Here is a 20606-nt window from a genome sequence, read left to right as displayed (position 1 = left end):
ATATATAAACAGTGCACAGGAGGCGCTGGATGTGATTCGAATCTCCGCGTCGCTGGGAACGGGTCATTGAACGAAAGCATCACGCTTTTAAATTAAATATTTAATAGTTGTACAGTACATTCCATTTCAGTCGTCGCGTGGTACAACGGAACTTATCAAAAACAAGATAAATACTATACTGAAGTGTTTGCACTGGACTGCCTGTAGTAATTCAACATAAAAGGTCAATAGCCTGAGACTCGTACATCAAAACAACACAGTCCCGACAATAAAACTACTGCGAAGTCGGAGCAGAAGGAATAAGAAAAATAAAATACGTCATAAACAAGACCTACAAATCAGGAAAAATACCAGAAAGTGAGAAATGTGTGAGGGAAGACAAAAAAAAAAAAAAAGTGTTTGAAGAGCACAGGCTGGTAAGTATTATAAGTGCTATGTGTGATCGGATGATCAATCCAAGTGGAGGAAAAAAAAAAAAAACGGATATGTATCGCATAACTTAATTTGCCCCATTAATTCAACGGGGAACATTCGTTTTCTCTTTGAAGAAATGAACAACCCACAAGTTCGCACTCGATGGATTCTTAAGTAAGGTTCACGTCACAGTGGTCAAAGTCTTCGTTCGCTCGGTGCCCGTGCGGATGTGCTCAGACCTTGTACTTCTCCTTTGCTTGATCGTTCAGTTTACAGATGTGCTGTGACAAGGAAAAAAATTGGACAGGAAATAACATTTATAGACATTAACCTGTCTGGAACAAGGAAATAGCATTTTTCGACATAAACTTGTCTGGATTGAGGACAACTGTCAAACACATTTTCTATTGGAGATCTACATTCAAGGAATACATTTTTTGATATGGGTTTCTTTTGATTTGACATGTACCATACACACATGTTGACATCACTCCGGTGAAAGGCGATTGCAAATATACACCGATCAGCCACAACATTAAAACCACTGACAAGTGAAGTGAATAACACTGCTCATCTCGTTCCCAGGGCACCTGTCAAGAGGTGGGATATATGAAGCAGCAAGTGAACAGTCAGTTCTTGAAGTTGATGTGTTGGAAGCAGGTTAAATGGTCAAGCGTAAGGATCTGAGTGACTTTGACAAGGGCCACATTGTGATGGATGGACGACTGGGTCAGAGCATCTGCAAAACGACAGGTCTTGTGGGGTGTTCCCGGCGTGCAGTGGTTAGTACCTATCAAAAGTTGTCCATGGAAGGACAACCGGTGAACCGGCGACAGGGTGTTGAGCGACTACGGGATCATTGATGCACATGGAGAGCAAAGCGTAGCCCGTCTGGTCCGATCCCACAGACGAGCTACTGGAGCACAAATTGCTGAAAAGGTTGACGCTGGTTATAATAGAAAGGTGTCAGAACACACAGTGCATCACAGCTTTCTGTGTATGGAGCTGTGTAGCCGCAGACCGGGCAGAGTGCACATGCTGACCCCTGTCCATCGCCCAAAGCGCCTACAATGGGCACGTGATCATCAGAACTGGACCATGGAGCAATGGAAGAAGGTGGCCTGGTCTGATGAATCCCCTTTTCTTTTACATCAAGTGGATGGTGAGTGTGCGTTGTTTACCTGGGGAAGAGATGAAACCAGGATGCGCTATGGGAAAAGGCAAGCCGGTGGAGGCAGTGTGATGCTCTGGGAAATGTTCTGCTGGGAAACCTTGGGTCCTGGCTTTCATGTGGATGTTACTTTGACACGTACCACCTACCTAAACATTGTTGGAAGACCACTCCTTCAAGGCAATGGTATTCCCTGATGGCAGTGGCCTCTTTCAGCAGAATAATGCGCCCTGCCACACTGCGAAAATTGTTGGTTTGAGGAAAATGATAAATGGACTGCGTTTATATAGCACTTTTCTAGTCTTGCTCAAGGACACTTCGACGTGCTGCAAGGAGGAGCCGGGGATTGAACCAGCTGATTACTGGACGACCTGCTCCACCTCAAGGTGTTGACTTGACCGCAACATTCCCCCGATCTCAATCCGATCGAGCATCTGTGGGATGTGCTGGAACAACAAGCCCGATCCATGGGGGCCCCCATCTCGGAACCTCCAGGACTTAAAGGATCTGCTGCTAACGTCTTGGTGCCAGATACCACAGGACACCTTCAGAGGTCTTGTGGAGTCCATGCCTCCACGGGTCAGAGCTGTTTTGGAGGCACGAGGGGGAGCTACACAGTATTAGGCAGGTGTTTTAATGTTGTGGCTGATCGGTGTATGTACGATGTCATTATCCTTATGTTATGTGTATTAAGGATTATTTTCTTGGCACTCACACTGAGATCTCTGAAGTACTCGTTGTAGTCCAGAGCATAACCCACTAGGAAGGTATCCGGCACCTCAAAGCCAATGTCTGCAATAAAATACACAGACAGGGGGAGTCAGAAGAATGCTAAAAGCTAATGCACTGACATTAAAGCCTTCAGTCCACCAGTGCATTTCCAATGCGGAGGTGAATTTAATCCTGTATGATCTCCAGCAGAACAGTTACTGTGTCAGTGCTGCAGTAAGAGGACGACCGGTGTCTGCAGCCATCGCAGCTCTGTTCTTGTTCTTGTTCTGTTCTGTTCTGTTCTCCGTTCTTCCCGCGAGTTATTTTGATTTTCCCCGCCAGTGCACGGTCGAGGACATCAATACGCAAAACCCAAAAGGATTTCACTGTCGGGTGCAATATTGATGGTTTCATTTGAGGCTTGGAAAGGACAATTCTAATACTAATGAGCTATTAAAAGTTAATATACGACTACAATCAAATGATAAAATGTGGCTTTAAATCCAAGTTGATGGTCGTTAAATGTTAAATGTTTAATGACGCTTAGTAAAATCCCAGACATTGCTCTTTCGGGTTCAAAGGATCCGCGTCGCGGGGAAATGCTTCCAGAGCAACAGCTGCCCTGCCCTTGGGCGCCGATCTTAGAGAGATTATCCGCTTCCAGCCTAAAAGCATTACATAACTGCAGACGGTGCGAGCGGAGGCATGACGAGCGGCAATTTCAGCTGCGCTCTCAGGTAGAACTTTCGCTGATGCGCGTCAACACTGAATGTAACGGTCTCAAATACAACCCCGGATAAACGGCTTGTTTTTGCCACCGCCGACGCCCCCGCGAGCTGAAGACATGACACGAGAAGCACAACGTACTAATGCGGTACAAAGACAGTCACTTCTGGATTCGTCAATTAAATGAACGGGGGGGATACTCACAGTCTGGTCTGTACCCTGAGCTCCTTGGGGTTCTCTTAACCAGGAGGCTAAATGAGCAATAAAGCAGAGGAAGAAATGCACATCACGGAATTCATCGACGCCCATTCAATTTTTAATCAGCATCAAAGAGAAGAGGGGATGTTACCACCATGACCCTGTGTAGCGGAGGAGGAGGACCACACACACAGATGGACGGCGATGCTTTTTTGCCGATGGCCCCCGTGAGCTGAACGAAACGGCACGCGTGGGAATATTGAAATAATTGCGAATCGCTTCAAGGAGCCCGGCCGTTAGGATTAGTCAACTTATATTTAGCTGGGTCGGTCACTTAAGACGAAGAGTGAAATCCTTTTCACAAAGACATTCGGGATCGAGGGAGGATAGAGGAGTGTGTGTGTGTGTGTGTGTGTGGTGTGGTGTGTCGTCATCTGGAATGGCGGCAATATGTATCAAATAAACAGGTAAGGGAAAGACACAAAAATACAAAGTAGTTCAACCTCAAAACATTAAAACCAGACAGGCTGCGAGACAAGAGGACGGGAATTAACAGGAATGCATACGATACATTGTGAAGCGTTCTGACATGCGCGCACACGCACACACACACACACACACACGGAATCCCTTTCATACATCAGAGGAACGGACTCTACCTCCACACAGTAGTTAATAGTACAGCAGATTAACTCTTAAGCTTCATCCTCCCCCCTCCTCCTCCTCTTGCTCCCCCCTCCCTCCCTCCCCAACATAACATCTCTAATACAGAGCTTAAGTGGAGAGCCTCCATTAGCGAAGAGCGTGGCCGTCTGCATCGACGCAGCGTTCCCTAAATCGGTTCGAATGGGTCTGCGAATCCAACTCCGGGAATTCCCCCGCGACTCCAGCGGCTCTCACCTCACCACTTTGACCAATTTCGGATCACATTCACTCAGCAGGGAGAGCAGCGTCTGCATCGTCTTGCCCGTCTCCACGATGTCCTGCCCGACGGTGCGCAAAGAAGGAAGGGGGAATAAAAGGATTGGAAATTGAAAAATGGTCCTTTGCACAGATGAAGCAGGAGAACACAAAGAAATAAACAATAAGTGATAATATCTCCAACACCCTACTAGGCTTGGAAGTACCTACCGGAGAAAATGCATTTTAAAAGCTGGCTTGGATTTTTATAATATATGTATGTAATCATTCATTTAGAAATACACAAGCACAAATCTGAAGAAGTCTTACCTCGACGATCAGAACATTCTGGGGAGGCAATGTTGACAAAGTTCAGAACAAAAGAAACACACACAGTCAGACACCGTACGGGATGAATTCACCTATTGTTGCTCAACGGGCAAAACGAGAACTAACCTTGCCCTTTAAATGAGACAGCTCATCCCCGCCGATGACTTTCACACTGTTCGTGGACTTATCGTTCTGAGGAGGAAGAGGAAGGTGGACAGGTCATGGTTCATTTAAATGGCAGGCAGCTATGGTTTATTTCAGAATTAACTCGTGTGAACCATCTGAATCTTAATAAACACTCCGCTAATCGCTCTGCAACAAGCAAATACAACGCACAAACTAGTGTGCAGTTTATTGCTAAATTGCGAAATATACTGTATATAGGATGGTTTAGGCCTGCGGTACATTTCCTTCTATCCGCTGAATCTAGATTAAAGTGGGGACTGGCGAGGCTGCTCACGCAGTAGCTCTTTAGCCTAATGAAATCCACAGTGAGCGGGACTGATTTATCGCTGTTCTGGTTCAGCGTCTTGATGTAGTCCAGCAAGTCGGCAAAGAACTTGTAGCCTCCTTTCAGGACACACAGGGCGACGATGTGGTGCCCCCCCATGTCGTGGATTATGTCGCGGGCCAGACGCTCCGTCCTGCAAGGCGGAGGGGGGAAGAAATGTTAGAATTGCTTTTTAACACCGGTTGTGAAACAGGTTGTTGTGAAACATGTAGGTGCAGTGGAATGTACAAACATAGGCCCCGGCACCACGCAAGTATGCAAATCCCACATCCTGACCAGGCCACCACGGCAAGCGGGACGCAGTGACGGGTTCGGCAAAATGGTCGTCAAGCTCTTTAACGGACAGAATTTTGGAATCCTTGGACAAAACGCCGACGGGAGGACGACCGGCTTGGGTTGCGTCTTACCTGTCCATGATGAGGCCGTGGGGGATGATCACCCTGTCCAAATCATTCTCGTAGTGTTTGGGGACACAGAAGAGGTCCAGCTCGTGGCCCTGCTCATCATCAGCAATCTGGAGGGATTTGGTGACAAAAAAATCCCGCACAGCACAAACATACAGTGTGTATTGACATATTGAAAAATAGAACGTAATATGTATTTAAAAAAAATAAACAAGTCTCTGGAAGGATTCCACAGACAGTACTGTGTGTGTGTGTGTATATATATATATATATATATATATATATATATATATATATATATATATATATAAAATCAATCAATCGACATTTTTCCTCAAGAATATGACAAAATATGATAGTAAAAAAAAGACCATACATATGTTCATTACCTGATATTTTCAACATATCACTGAATGATAAATTTTCTAGGGAATCACATGATTCCCATAACAATATATAACAATAATTTGAATATTATGCAATGCACTGCAATGGATATTACTCATATCGTTTTAAGAAGAAGCGTTTCGAGTCACCTCTAGCCGAAAACACCGCGACAGCACGTGTTTTATGAACACAATGTCGATATATTTGATCTGCGCATGGAAGATCTGTTGTTTTTTTCCGTCGGGGACGTTAAAGCGCATCCAGACTGACGACGTCCAGCCTCTCAACCACCTGTTTACCTGCTCCGCGCCGCGCCGCGCGGCTGCGGTCAGACGTTCGGACGGAAATATGACATCGATCACGCCCCGACACGCGCGGTGCGACGTGCCACACCCTGACCACAGCAACAACAACAACCACAACAACAACCATAACAACAACAAGTTGAGGCTGACAACCAGACAAACCCAACGCCCTGCAGCAGCATCCTCACCTGCAGACAAGAAGCCATGGTCACTGCTCGTCCGCGCTCTCACATCCCCAGTCCCCGCCGCAACGCAGAACAGCGTGTGTGTGTGTGTGTGTGTGTGTGTGTGTGTTTGTTTACTGGACGCAGCGACGTCTCACCGTTTGCGCTCGCTTCACTTCCCCCTTTGATCGAGCGGCACGTGTGACGTTAACCGTGACGTAACAATCCGTTTTTACCTTCCCAATTCCCGCTAATCGGGCTTAGCCGCGAACGCGAGACTAGACACACACACACACACACACACACACACATATAACGTCCCGGGCAGGGAATGTACACATTCATCTTTCCGCACCCGTATTTTGAGTGTATTCATTTGAATTGTTTTACTGCGACTCGTACTCGGTGCGAATATTCCGTCATTTTCTTTTTAGGATGCGTGTTGCCAGGGGGTTGTCAGGACCAGTCCTCAAAATGCATGCTGGTATTTTCAATCTGTAATTCACTATAAATCGTCACTGCCGTGGTGTTCATATTAAACATGGTCGGTAACTTTAATCCCATTATATTTCGGGCTCTGGGTAACCCACATGTATCAGTGTAATCTGGATAGAGGAGCAAACATGTCTGCAGCCTACGCCACCGCTGTCCTGTATATTATATATAAGATCAGGTGGAATCAATCCAGAGACAATTGATCGCATGAATAAATAAACAGTGCAAAAATGGAAACAAAAATCTTTTAATATCATTTGAATGAGTGGTACAGAAAAAAACTAAAACAAAGGAAAAAAAACAAAACCCCTCTCCGTCTTTCGCGATACAAACGCCGTGTTTTACACCAGCATCCGACCGGAACAACAGTTGTACGGTTGGTGTTCTCACAGCGTGAGAGCACCAACGATGGAAGAGTCGCCCCGTCGTCTTTGCACACAATAACAGTCTCATGAGTGCCAGCCGTGACCCCAAATCTCAAATGACACCGTTCCCCATATAGAGCTCTACTTTTAGCTGGAGACCCACATGCAGAGCCCCGGGTAAAAGTAGAGCACTGTTCACAGGAGGTATGATTTGGACGAGAGCCCCGAGAGAAAAGCACTCATTTCTTCTTCTTCTCATCTTTCTTTGCGGCGTCCCCCTTTTCCTTCTCCCTGTCTTTCTCGTCCTTCTTCTCCTTGTCGTCCTTCTTCTCCTTCTTGCCCTCCTCCTTCTCCTGTCCCTCCTTTCGCTCCGCGTCGCGGTTGGAAATCTTGTTGTTGATCAGGTTGTGCAGGGCCACGACGGAGCGGATGAGGGACGCCAGGTAGACCACCAGCATCTGGTCATTGGTCTTCAGGTAGAAGGCTTTGGTGAACTCCTAAAAAGGAGAGCATTTAAAGGGTGTCAGGGAAGCACACTTGATGGAAAAGTGCAAACTAAGTACAGAAAGAGGCAAACGTTTCCTTGCTTTGAGGCAGTATAGAGGCCCACGAGATATATATATATCTATGCATACACACACATATATAGACACATACACACATATATGCGCATATATATATACACATACACACATACATATATACACACACACACACACATTAACCAAAACCACTGCTTCATTCTTCTATTACTTCATCTAAGGCCTTGTCCACACGTATATGGATATTTCTGAAAAAACGTCCCCACCCAATTAAAAAAAAAAAAAAAATTAAAAAAAAAAAACCTCCATCCACACAAGGACACAAAAATGAATCTAAAACGCTCACATAAGCATGCCAGGCCAATAGGGGGCGATAATGTCATAAAACTTAATGTCAAAACACCACAGAACATTAGGAGCATGCGTACTGAGCTGTTGACCATAATATTCATACACAACACTGTATGGGCGCGATTCCTAAAGTTGCAGAGAAACTTTTAAACTTTTAAACGTTTAATGGAGACAGGGCAAAACATCATGGTCGTCGGCCATCGCTTGTGGGTTCCTGAGGCCTGCGCGAACGCGATGGTTGAGGTCCTTCAAGAAGCCCAGTTTAACTTGTCCACACAAACACAAGGAAAACTGGGTTGTGTAAACCTCCACCCTGGAAGGCGTTTTCCAAAAGCTTTGTTTCGCGTGACCTTTAGGTGAACTTATCGTGTGGACTGGAGGCCAAAACGTAGAGAAAATACACCAACTGAAAATGCCATTTTAGATCAATATCCTGTGCTACAAAAGGCAGAGATTGTGTCTGGCGGGTTGTGATTAAGAGCAGCACAGAAGGGGCTTTCGGAATCTGCGCTGTTTTTTGACAAAACATGTCAATACGGTAATTTCTACACAATGAGTCCAAAATGGAGTTGATTCCCCAAGAAATCTGACAAATCAATTCACTCTATGTCTGCATAGAAACTGATACATGAGTTCATTCATTGCTTCAGTTTGCAAGTTGTTCTTCTCCCACTCTTTTATCAAACACTATACAGGCGGTAAGGGAGTTGCAAGTGCTACGGCTTCTGTCCACAGCGGCCATAAATGTCTCCAAAACTATGCGCAGTGCCTTTAAGTTTTTGGGCTGCCAAAGCAAATCTTAAAATGTATAGATGTCAAAAAGTGCTTGTTTGTCAACCTAGAAACAACGTATTTCGCAACACACAAACAGCCTACCAGGAGATTAACATCTGGAAGCAGATTGAAAACATCTTGCAACTGGTAGATGATCTGGTGGTTAATGGGCAGTTTTCCTGCCGTCACTCGTTCCAGATAAGACCGAATGTCGAGCAGCTTGGAGTTGAGCCCCTTCAGACCGTGCACCTGGTTGGTGATGCGCTGAGACAGAGTGCCCACTGTGGTGTCCTTGATATCTCTGAGAAGGGAATTACCCAAAAGTTGGGATAGAAATCATGTAGAATTTTATACATTGATATTTTGCTAGACATAGCACAGAAGAGTATTCCATGACTGAATGGAAGAATCATTTCCAACATTCAAATAATAACATATTAGTGGAGCGAGGGGCTGTTGTATACCTGAGCAGGTGTTCCACGCCCACTTCCTCTGCTTCCTCAGCTCCAATCTCACTGGTGACATGTTCAAAGGTCTTGGATGTTGGAGTCCCATCCTAGATAAGTGAAACATTGCTGTGATCAATTTCTGCAATGCCTAATTTAATTTTTTTTATTTTTTTTTTAGGAATCATAGAACCGCATCCCATTTGGGCAATCCTGATAAGTATAGATTAAAGAATATCAATTTCGGTGTATGGTTAAAAAAATAAATATCAGACAACTTCCACTTATTTCAAATCTAAAACAAAATGACACTTTCTAGAACACATTGGGGGGGGGGGGGGGTTCGATTACAAACTACAATTGAAATTGAATACAGATATGAACCGTCAAATAGTTCTGGTATCCATAAATGACCGTACCCAACCATGAATAAAATAATTATGCTGTAGTTATCAAACAAAAATAAACACAAAATTGAAGCTTGGACGAGAGAAAAAAAAAAAAAAAAAACATCCACAAATGCTCTAAAATATTTGAAATTCATTGTATGCCAAACAAATCTTTGCACATTCCATGAGTAACCTACATCATGAATTTCCTCCACAGAGATATAGGCTTCTGTCGGCAGGCCCAGGTCTTTGGGCTTCACATCGATGATGACCAATACCTGACAGAGAAATGCACACACGTATTCGCCTAGATTTAGTCAAGTAGAGTAAGAGTTATTCAAGGTAACTTATTCAAATTGTAAACAACTTAACAAGTTGTAGGAGAAAAGACCCACTGAGTTTGTGCAGTACTGCTTGATGAGCTCATTGATGGCGATGTCATTCTTATGTAGTTTGGGCCCTGTGTGGTACCAGCCAACTATTCTTTCCCTGGCTGTAAAGAGGAGAGATTACCGTGAATAAAGACACGGGGTAAACACAGCATAGAAAAACGCAACAGGATTTCAGGAACAGATGTTGATCACAGCAGTCTTACCATTAACCTTTTTAAACATGCCGTACATGTTCTCCAGGTAGTCGTGGTCCAAGAACCAGACAGAGTCGTCCTTGTCATCTTCATCGAATGGCACTGGGGAGAAAACACAAGACACTTTGAGCACAAGTTGGGGAAACCTAAACCAGTGACTTTACAAACCAATTTTGGGCATAAATTACAGCTTCGTCCTTATAGTGAATCAAACCGTTGACAGGTTGACACCTACCTGCAAAACTGTTTGACACATCGAGGATTTTCTTCTGCCAGGAGCCCAAAAGGACCCCAACCACGCGTTTCTGGTTCCCAACCTTTCCGATCCTGTTTGATTCAGCAGCCGAACCCAGGACAAATAAACACAAAATGACGTGATTTTGATTGTCCATGCAGAATTATATAATTATGGATACTTTATTTGTCACTGGAGGGAAATTGCGGTTCTACAGTAGCTCACATCAAAACAATAGGCAAATCATGTTAAAGTTATAAGACTAAAAGGGGAAATATATTGGCAAATGTATTATGAATCGAAATTAACTTAATTTAAGAGAGGCAACACACAACAAACATCGGTCAAAAATTCCCACTATCTCAAATAGGTAATTGTGTGTGTACATACATACACATATATATATATATATATATATATATATATAATAAAGTCTGTACATATACTGTGTGTCGCCACCATAATTGTCGCCCCCACACATTCAATTCACAAGATCAGATGTTGTCTTTATATGTTAGCCATCCATTTTAACTCCAGTTTTACTCGCATTCTTCCATCAGTTAGCTCCGCCAATAACAATTTGTCCTGTTTGACAACAAAGCTACAGCGGCTAGCACTTGCAACGCTTAGCATGCATCTGACTCAGCACAGCTAGCCTTAGCTTAGCGGCTAGCGGGGCGCTTCGAGGCTGTTTCAACGCGACGGCTCCGCTAAACAAATTCATTTCGGGGTGGTGGCGGGGGGGGGGGGGAAACAAAAATAAAAAGAACAAAAACACAGCGATAGAGACCGGTAGAGGCTGGAAGCCGTACCTGTTGAAATGGTCCACCACGCTGAGCAACACTAGGGGGTGAACCACTACGTTCTCTACCGCTAGCTCCGGCATTTTGCGGTCCGCACCACACAGCGCAGCTCCTCACAATGGTCGGGGGAGACGGGCCCGAGCCCCGACGCAACTTCCGCTCGCGAGCGCCCCGCTTCCGGCTCCCGTGGCAACGGCGGCGCGCGCGGCGCGGACGCTCGCCAGCTGCTCGCGAGCCCCGCGGAGATGGTAAGAAGCCGAGAAGGACGATTTAATAACCTTTATTATTATTATTATTATTATTACTGAGCGAATGTTACCCCCCTGCTATTATCCCGCTTGTTTTGTTTTGGGTTTTTTTTAAATCGTTGTGTCGTTTTAATCTGTATTCTATTAAAAACAAAAATCCTTATTGTTGTTTCGTCAAAGTTTCTGCTTCGAGCCCAACTTTTAACCCTTTAAAGTCTTTCTCTTCAACTACTTTGCGTGATTTTGGGTTTATTCTTTGTGTGTACGTATGTTTATGCGTTCTTTAACCCCCCCCCCCCCCCCCCCCGCTTGTTATTCACGCCCTTTCTTTCAGTCTGAAGTGGATGAAACCCTGAAGAGGATTGAGACACACAAGGGGGTGATTGGCACCATAGTTGTGAATGCAGATGGTGAGCCTCCAAAAAGTGAACAGGGATCATACACAAAGGGGAAAACATACGAGCGTGCGTGTGCGTGTGCGTGTGTCGCGATGCAGCGTGATGTGCATGGAGACATCCCGTGTGTGTGTGTGTGTGTGTGTGTGTGTGTGTGTGCATGTGTCGCGATGCAGCATGATGTGCATGGAGACATCCCGTCTGTGTGTGTGTGTGTGTGTGTGTGTGTGTGTGTTTGTGTGTGTGTGTGTGTGTGTGTGTGTGCGTGTGCGTGTCGCGATGCAGCGTGATGTGCATGGAGACATCCCGTGTGTGTGTGTGTGTGTGTGTGTGTGCATGTGTCGTGATGCAGCATGATGTGCATGGAGACATCCCATATTGCCCTGTGTGTGTGTGTGTGTGTGTGTGTGTGTGTGTGTGTGTGTGTGCGTGTGTGTGTGTGCGTGTGTGTGTGTGTATGTGTCCCCAGGAATCCCCATCAGAAGCTCCCTGGACAACTCCACCACGGTCCAGTACGCGGGCCTGCTGCGCCAGCTCACCATGAAGGCCAGGAGCACGGTCCGGGACATCGACCCCCAGAACGACCTCAAATTCCTCCGCATCCGCTCCAGGAAGCACGAGATCATGGTGGCGCCGGGTGAATAACGACATTGACGCCGTCGCTCACCCCGGTGGCACTCCGTCGCGCTCCCTTTTTGACTTTTCTCTCCCTCTGCACAGAGAACGAGTTCCTGCTGATCGTCATCCAGAGCAACAGTGAATAGACGCGCGGGACCGCTTTTGGCTGTCCCCCGTGATGAGAGTCATGCTCCGCGTGGTCACACGGCGCTCCTGCTCCATCAAAGAAAGCCCCTTCTCACTGCTCCTTCTGTCTGGTTTAACCTCGTTTCTTCACACACTCGTGACAGAATGAACGCTCTGAATGTTTATACTCGTTCTGTATTCATGTCTCTTCATGATAAATGTCCAGTTGCAGCAGTGACATGAACGCCTGCAATGCTGCAAATAGCTTTTACAATTTACCGACACATATCATTTCTTTCTTCTTATATATATATATATATATATATATATATATATATATATATATATATAATATATATTTTTTTTGTTTTTCATTTCTGAAAATTCTATTTCTAAGCGAGCATGCCTCTAAAATAACTCTGATCTGAAGATGCATTTTTTTTTCCCGACACAAGCTATTTAATCCCCCGCGCTCAAGAACATAAATGGTGACGTTTAAACAACATAAGAAAATAAGAAAGGCAACACTGGTGCTGCTGGGCAGGCCTAAGAGTGATGCTGTCAATTAATGTCTGAATGTATTGGGTTGCGGCTTAACTTTTATTATCACCTATTATAATTTGTATTATTATTATTGTTATTGTTATTATTACTATTCTTGTTGTTATTGTTATTATTATTATTATTATTATTATTATTATTATTATTACCTATACGCTCACAATGAATATAAATACTTGGCAAAATATTTTGCTGTCACTTTGAATAAAAACCCTTTCCCTGTGCAGTGTCCTTCTCACACCTTTTGTTCCTGAATCGACATTTCCATATTGAAAAATGTAACCTACCGTTTAAATAATACTGTTCAATTCATGGAAGGATTGAAATATTTTGCACTACTCTTTAAGGTGTGCATGGCCGTACATCACCCACACTAAATTCAAACACATGCTCGTGTCGTCTCTTGATATCAGTGTTTTTATGTACTTTCATGCTGTTAATTATGTGGCAGCGTTAGAACACAGTGTACTTCTAATCCCAAATATAACCTGCCCCAAAGGAGGTTAGGCGTTCTGCATAAATAACCAAAGAACCCAGTGTAAAGTCAAGCTAAATTTAAAGTTGCCGTTCATCCGCTCTCTTGTTCCATTCTCACAGTATGACTGAATCTCTAACTCCGTATTTAAATATTTGCACCTTTTAATTTGGTATACGTCATGCCCGAGTATTACATAGTATGGCTTGATTTATTGTTGTTGACTATAATCTTTTTTTTATCCAGGCTAAGGTTTATCTAAATGTAGGTGTTTAATGGTACGTGGCAGGCCAGCCTGTGTCATTTCTAGACAGGTGGATGTAATATGAAACGGATTTACCTCAACTATAAAGGAGCTTTCTTTAGACTATCAAGGTTCAACTAATACCGAATGAAGGTATGAATGATGATCGAAGAGACGCAAAATTCTGTCGTATGACAAATGTTATTGCCCTAAAATGTGGCAGTCATTTAGTCATCCCTTCAATGCCATGCATTATGCACACACAATCAGTATCTGTTTCAGTCAAGCCTGGGTTTGTAGCCTGGTGTTTGCAGCCTCTAAACATGATGAATAAACACATTTATTTGCAGCATGTTGGCATATGTTAGAGACCATACTATATATATATATATATATATATATATATATATATATATATATATATATATATATATATATATATATATATATGCATGCATGCCAGAGGATAATGATTTTCAGTTTCAGAACACAGCAGTGCTTGTATGAAAGAAGCTTTTGAAGCAAGTATCTTATACCGGAAGCAAAAGGTAAAAGTAAATACTTTGGAAAAATAGGTCATTGGTCATTGATCAATATACTCTTCATCTTCAAGTAATACATTGACTCAGGAATACAAGTGAACTTCATCCAACGCAAGCTCCCCCTGCCCTTCATATAATACACAACAATAACCATTCTATGTATTTTACCATCAATTTAATGCAAAGTACCATCAGAATGTACAGCAGTATATGTTAATAAATAGTTCATTATAATCTTACAACCCAAATATTATATCACAAAACAGTTGATTGAAACAAATGATGATTTCACAGCATCTCGTTTGGGCGGACATTAGAGCTTGGTGGAGGTTGAGGGAGCGCTGGGTGATTTCTGCCGTGTATTAACTGTTCTAACTTGTGCTTTTCCAAAAAGACCTCAGATAACATGGGATAGAAATGCAGGGCCAAGGCAAGTTTAAAATTGTGTGTGTGTGTGTGTGTGTGTGTGGTGTGTGTGTGTGTGTGTGTGTGTGTGTGTGTGTGTGTGTGTGTGTGTGTGTGTGTGTGTGTGTGTGTGTGTGTGTGTGTTCGACATTTGAGACGATGTCCTGATCGGCCGTCGAGAGCAAAGGACCCGCGAGTTGACATGACACGACGATGGAGGAATTGATATCAAATCATTAATTCATTCTGCGACATATTTGGCTGACAAAACGGTTTAAAAGTTGTATCTTTATTTATTTTTTTTATCCCTGGTAAATGTATCTCCCATCAGAAGCTGTTGGCTGGCACCGCGCACTGCGGAAAACAGGTCAATGTGGAAACGTCAGCTCCTTTCATCCTGCTTCTAGCTCGTGATGGAATAATGAAGTCGCGTAAAAAATCCAACAAATATCACAACTGATATTCTTTTCAAGTTTCTCCAAAGTTTATAGGCTTGACCGGATCGACTGGGAGTTTAGGGGTTTTGACCTTTGAAAATAAAAATGTTAACTTGTACCTCAACGTTTATAAATCCTGAAAGTTGTTTTTTTTGTGTGTGTGTTTTTTTTTTTTTAATACAATTTTCCTAATATCCTTCGCAATATTTACTTCTGACCAGCAGCGTTTCAAACAAGACCTATGGCTTCCCCAAAGTGAATGGTCGGAACAATAATACACGGAAACGTTCTTTGTCTTCAACAACATACATCACACATGGAAAAGTTAATTAAACTTTAAGTCGAGAGTGAAGCCGTTGATACCGTTTGACTCTTTTTTTTTTTATAGATATTTGTTTCCATTCTCTGTTGAACCTGCGTCACACAGTACTTGGTATGTGCTAAAACAAGCTTCGTATTTCCAGTGCATCACATTTAAGGCCTGAGGTGTGCTTTGATTCCGAGACTCGTTCCTTATTCTTTGTGTATTTACCAAGTGGCTAGCGCGGACTAACACAAACCCATGTTAATTATGTTCTGCATGGGCCGACAGATGTCTCCGGTCGCTTCTGCGTACCTAATAGACGGCGGATGGAGCCTGTCGGTTGCAGCCTAAGCAAAATAAATACGTGACATGAGCCTCGCTGCGACGAGTCCTTAAAGCCGACAAGGATACCGAAGAGAGGGTGACGGTTATTATAAATAAAAACAACGGATTACCTACACAGTGTCGCTGACAATTTAAGAGTGATGAGGAATGCGCGGAAATGGTTTTCGCTCCTGTGTAGATAACCGCAAGCAGGTAGCAGCACTATTTGGCCATTCGAATGTCCCGAAACTAGACTCGCTTTAAGTGCTTCAAGTACATTTCATGGTCCGACTTCAGTCCTCCTTCGATCTGACACTGCTCCTTCGACGTCAGCGTCGTATCCGCTGGAGATTCGGCGTGTGGGAGGGGGCGAGGGCGAGGGCGTGGACAGCCAGTGCAGGGGTCACCTCAGCGGGTGCCCGTTGACCTGCCCCCTGCCCCAGTGGATGCTGGGAAGTGTCAGACACCTCCTGAAGTGCTCGAGCTGGGCCTGCAGTCTCTCTCTCTCCTCTCGCACCTTCTGCCTCTGACTCACCAGCTCCTGAGTGACGAAAGAGAGATTTGTTTCATTTGGGGACGATTCGTGCAAACGAGAAAGCCCGGACTCCCCAGGGACTCGGGAGAACGGGAGACGAGGATAAAACCGGGACATTTTAGGACAGGGGAGTCAGGACGGAAAGCATTGCGATGGTGGCTGCAACACAGCCGGTCCTCCCGCGTCAGCTGCTAATGCTGAGTCATGAGGTACGTACCCCCATGCTGAGGGAGAGCTGCTCCGCTGTCCTCGTCAGCGTTTGGTTCTGTGCTTCAAGCTTCTTGCACTGACTGTGAAGAACCTGTCGTTCTATACTCCGCTCTGGCAGGAAAGAAAATAGAGAAAAGTATTATGAAAGTAAAATGTGCACACTCCAGCTTTATTTGTATTCACATCTATATCTCTGTATCTAACATTTCCAACTCCCGCTCAGACCACATTCACACGTGGATTTGGAATACGATTCATATCCGATATGTGGCTCAGAAATCTGATTGGAATTATCGTACTTTGCTGTCCCTCTCCACAGCACAAACTATGCAAATTCTATGTATAACGGGACATTTCCTCGAGCGTGCCAACTGATGAATAAATAATAACAATTTCCATAGAGAAGCCAAGACGAGAGAGGCAATGCTACCTTCCGTGTACTCCTGGTAAGCTTCGAAGATAGCTTCAATTCCAGACCACTTCCTGGGTTCCTCCTCCACCTCCTCCTCTTCATCCTCCTCCTCGTCCTCCTCCTCCTGTCCGGACTCCTCCTCTTCCTCCTCCGTGAGGTGGTCCTGCGGCCCTGGGGGGTTACGATTGGATGCCGGGTGATGGGAATGATGGCCGTTGATGTAGGCGTGGTGAGGGGACGGGTGGAGGTTATGTCTTTTCATTGAAGACATGTTGTGAGGAAGGGCGTGGTCTGCCTTGATGAAGGCCTCAGAGTTCAATGCTCCTACGGAGAAAACAGAGCGACTCTCAGTCAGTCTTCCAAATCCTCATCGTAAAGAAACGATAGTTTATGATTTTTTTGGGGTTGTTTTTTTTTGCAATACAGTTCCACAGGGCATCCACTAGGTGGCAGCATACCACTCTGCTGGTAGCGCACCTCTAGATGTACCCTCTGGGGAGGCTTACCTTTGCTCTGCAGTGTGTTGTGTGTGGACTGCAGCACAGCGTGGTGGAACTGCTGAGCAAAGGACTCGGGTGTGAACCTCTCCCAGGGCCGACTCCTCCCGTTCTGCCCGGCACCGGGCTCCTTCCTCTGGGCGGGAGCCACGCTGCCGTTCTGCAGGCCCTGAAGCCTCCTGGCTGACTGGCCTTTCAGCAATCCCACCCTGTCGCCGTGGGGGGCCAGGGGCGGAGGATGGCGGAGCGGTGCGGTTTCGACGGGGTGCTTGAAGGGATCCGTGTGGAGCTTGTTGGAGGTGTGGGAGTAGGGAGGGGAAGGGCTCGGAGAGTCCGGGTAGTGCTGTCCATTTGACTGACTTTGCAGAGGGGCGGTTGAGGAGTCACCTGAAGGAAAATACGCACAACAAATTTGAGAGCGTCACATTTAACACTTTTGCAAGCGTGTGTGCGTGAACATGTTGCTCGCCTTTCTTACCACTAGAGGGAGCAGGAGGGCTACTACATGGAGGTAATGGGTTATATCTGAGTGTGTCTAAAGTGACAGTCTTCTTCTGTATGGCCTTCAGTAACTCCTCTGTCCTCTCTTTATCTTAAGGGAAAAGACAGAATGGAAACATCTGTCATTCACTTCAGTACAAATAGAATGAGGTAAAATGTGACGCTAAGAGAATGCTGATCTGGGAGGAGAGTATACGGTATGCTCTACTGTATATTTAATCATCTTCAGATATCTGTAAATGAAGCATTCTTTCAACATATTTCAACAAATTTGCAGCATATATTCATAAATTACTTAATAAATATGAAAACAAATTGAAATTTGCTATTTGTACAATATTATTTGGAATTGTTTATATAATATTATTATTTTCTATATTATTTTGTGGAATATGCTGCACAGAAGTTGCAATATATTTTCCACACGGATCATAAATGGATGGCCTGTTGACCAAGGTTATTATCTGAAGATACTAGGAACCAATTAAAGAAGCAGAAAAAGTTCGCCTGATGGATTTACACACAGGGATGCCAGAGACGGCAGGGTATAGGGAAAAGAGTACGACTTTGTTGTGAAAAAGACGGGAGACTGGCGTTACCTCTCTTCTGCTGCGGCGTGATGTGGGAGAGGCTGAACATGTGCAGGAAGTCTTTCTTCTCCTGCAGTTGCGGGGCGCTGTCCATCTGCTCCGCTGTGAAGGGCGTGCTGAGGGGAGGCTGCGGAGAGGACGCCTTCCTCTTGCATCTCACGGCCGGCGGGGAGACGCTGCGCTCCCTCAGCATCCTCCTCCTCTTCTGCCTCTTCCTCTCAAGGACCTCGTCCCGACGGGCCAGCGTGGTCAGGCCGACCAGACGCAGGAAGTCCACTTTCTGTAGGGGACAGTGTTGAGAGGCGGAATCATCATTGTCCAAATAAAAAAGGGATCGTTACCACACATACCCAGCGGCCACGTGCGATTATGTGTGAATGTCAATTTGAGCGTGTATAAATGTGTGTTTTCGCGTACCTCTGAGGATTTGTCCAGTTTGAGTGGGGCCTGCTCTGTCACTCTCCTGAGATGCTCCTTCACCTCCTCCTCATCGCTTTCATCATATGACTCGTCCAGATCATAGTAATAACCTGGAGACGGCGGAGGAGACAGAATTCTTTCAGTGCTGGTGAACGTTGTTGAGAGGGCATTGTGCTTACCTTGGAAAAAAGTAATTATAATAGGTAAAGCAACATTTTAAAATGTATATGTATGTGACAAATAATCTCTTGAACTTGAACTTGAAATAATAATGCAAACCTCCTGCAGTTCCTTTGAGGACCCCTAGGGGGCATGTGGCAACACCCACTGAAATGACCTCGGAGCAGCAGGACTCTGCATTTTAATTACCTATTTATTTTATATTTCTTTCTTTAACATGTTAAGTGGGCTTTATAGAATGACATAAAACTGCTGAAATCAGAAAGATGTGGAAAGAATAATTTAACCAGTTCCTGTCGTCACTACATCTTGGAGCTATGAAGCTCCATCTCTCTCTCTCTCTCACTTCCACCCCTCCTTCCCCCCACTCCCGTTCCCCAGTCGTTCTTTGCGGCTGTGTTTTGTTTCAGCAATGTTCACCTCCTTCCCGTGCCTCCTTCCTCCTCTTCTCCTCCAGGTCCAGCTTGCTGAGGAGCTGCCGGTGCTGCTGCAGCACCTCGTCGTACACCAGCGTGCTGCTGGGCGTGGGGGGCCCCTGGCGCTCCCTGGCTGGTGAGGGCGACGCCGACTGCTGCTGGCCCAGGTCGCTGCAGGTGCTGGGGAGGGACAGCGGAGCAGGGGGCCTGTGGTGGAGGTTGGCGGGGTGATGGGGCTGGTAGAGGTTATGAAGCGCTCTGTGCTGCTCGGGCTTGTTCCAGTGGCCGCTCTCCAGCGCTCCGGCCCCCACCCTCACAGCAGAGAACCTCTCCGGGGCCTCTCCCCTCCACCGGCCTCCGTCTTCCAGCTTCTCTCCCCAGCACAGCGCCCGCTCAGTTCTGGTCAGGCCCGGAGGCGGCCGGTTTGGGGGTGTGGCGGGGTTGAATTTGCGCAGGGAGTCCGTAGGGGTGTTGACGAGGGAGGCCGGGTTCCAGAGAGTGGTGGGGGGCGCGGGCGGGTGAGGGGAAGCTTTCGGGGAGATGAGAGGAGGCGGGCCGCCAACACGCAGGTTTATGTCTCTGTTGGTGGGGTTGTGCTGGACCGAGTTTGCTCTGTGTTGTGAGAAAATGTTTGTAATTTTTGAACAGTTTTGATACATTTGATCCGAAATCTCTCTTTTTTTTGAGACTTGGGGTGTGGCCTCAAACTAAGACCACACCCCAGAGACAGTTTAATGCGTTCGTTAATCTCTCACTGTAATTTGTAATTGCCAATTTAACATTTTTCGAATAAAATAGAATATAACAAAGATGTTTTATGACCATGTGTCTATTTTTAACAGACTTGGAATTCACTACAAAATAAAAATAGTATTTTGTTCCTTGATGTTCAACCCGACCCCACTAGGAGAAGAAACCCTGTGCCAGTGGCCCCCCAGGTCATTTTAGTTTGAGACCCC

At 45.3% G+C, this 20606-nt stretch overlaps 4 protein-coding genes across 4 annotated transcripts in view; 1 reads left to right on the top strand and 3 right to left on the bottom strand.

Annotated features, from left to right (window-relative positions):
* Window positions 1-97: 97 nt before the first annotated feature.
* Window positions 98-6388, bottom strand: hprt1l (hypoxanthine phosphoribosyltransferase 1, like). The gene is made up of 9 exons (XM_080002320.1): window positions 6246-6388; window positions 5369-5475; window positions 4911-5094; window positions 4577-4642; window positions 4451-4468; window positions 4121-4203; window positions 3227-3273; window positions 2301-2377; window positions 98-695 (listed from the first exon to the last, which is right to left on the bottom strand). The coding sequence occupies exons 1-9, from the start codon at window positions 6261-6263 to the stop codon at window positions 648-650; spliced, it is 648 nt and encodes a 215-aa protein (XP_079858446.1). The 5' UTR covers window positions 6264-6388; the 3' UTR covers window positions 98-647.
* A 561-nt stretch (window positions 6389-6949) lies between these two features.
* On the bottom strand, window positions 6950-11357 carry psmd7 (proteasome 26S subunit, non-ATPase 7). The gene is made up of 8 exons (XM_080002624.1): window positions 11217-11357; window positions 10405-10496; window positions 10179-10271; window positions 9979-10076; window positions 9781-9861; window positions 9213-9304; window positions 8851-9049; window positions 6950-7578 (listed from the first exon to the last, which is right to left on the bottom strand). Exons 1-8 carry the CDS (start codon window positions 11288-11290, stop codon window positions 7321-7323), a joined length of 987 nt encoding a protein of 328 aa, XP_079858750.1. The 5' UTR covers window positions 11291-11357; the 3' UTR covers window positions 6950-7320.
* A 46-nt stretch (window positions 11358-11403) lies between these two features.
* Window positions 11404-13379, top strand: LOC307232138 (dynein light chain roadblock-type 2-like). Its single transcript, XM_080003027.1, has 4 exons — window positions 11404-11455; window positions 11790-11865; window positions 12320-12487; window positions 12571-13379. Exons 1-4 carry the CDS (start codon window positions 11453-11455, stop codon window positions 12612-12614), a joined length of 291 nt encoding a protein of 96 aa, XP_079859153.1. The 5' UTR covers window positions 11404-11452; the 3' UTR covers window positions 12615-13379.
* Window positions 13380-15630: 2251 nt separating this feature from the next.
* Window positions 15631-20606, bottom strand: part of LOC307231812 (genetic suppressor element 1-like) — a gene marked incomplete at its 5' end in the record, with an annotated part of 41665 nt that continues 36689 nt past the window's right edge. The window contains 8 exons of the mRNA XM_080002657.1: window positions 15631-16427; window positions 16639-16742; window positions 17062-17367; window positions 17550-17927; window positions 18019-18132; window positions 18641-18911; window positions 19049-19161; window positions 19652-20259. Of these exons, the coding sequence (XP_079858783.1) occupies window positions 16290-16427; window positions 16639-16742; window positions 17062-17367; window positions 17550-17927; window positions 18019-18132; window positions 18641-18911; window positions 19049-19161; window positions 19652-20259 (2032 nt within the window). The 3' untranslated portion in view covers window positions 15631-16289. The remainder of the gene's footprint in view (window positions 16428-16638; window positions 16743-17061; window positions 17368-17549; window positions 17928-18018; window positions 18133-18640; window positions 18912-19048; window positions 19162-19651; window positions 20260-20606) is intronic.

The sequence above is a fragment of the Zeus faber genome (genome assembly GCF_960531495.2).
Source record: "Zeus faber genome assembly, chromosome: 6".
Taxonomy (NCBI): domain Eukaryota; kingdom Metazoa; phylum Chordata; class Actinopteri; order Zeiformes; family Zeidae; genus Zeus; species Zeus faber.
Note: the sequence above shows the minus strand (reverse complement) of the source record. Positions and strands in the feature narration are given on the sequence as shown.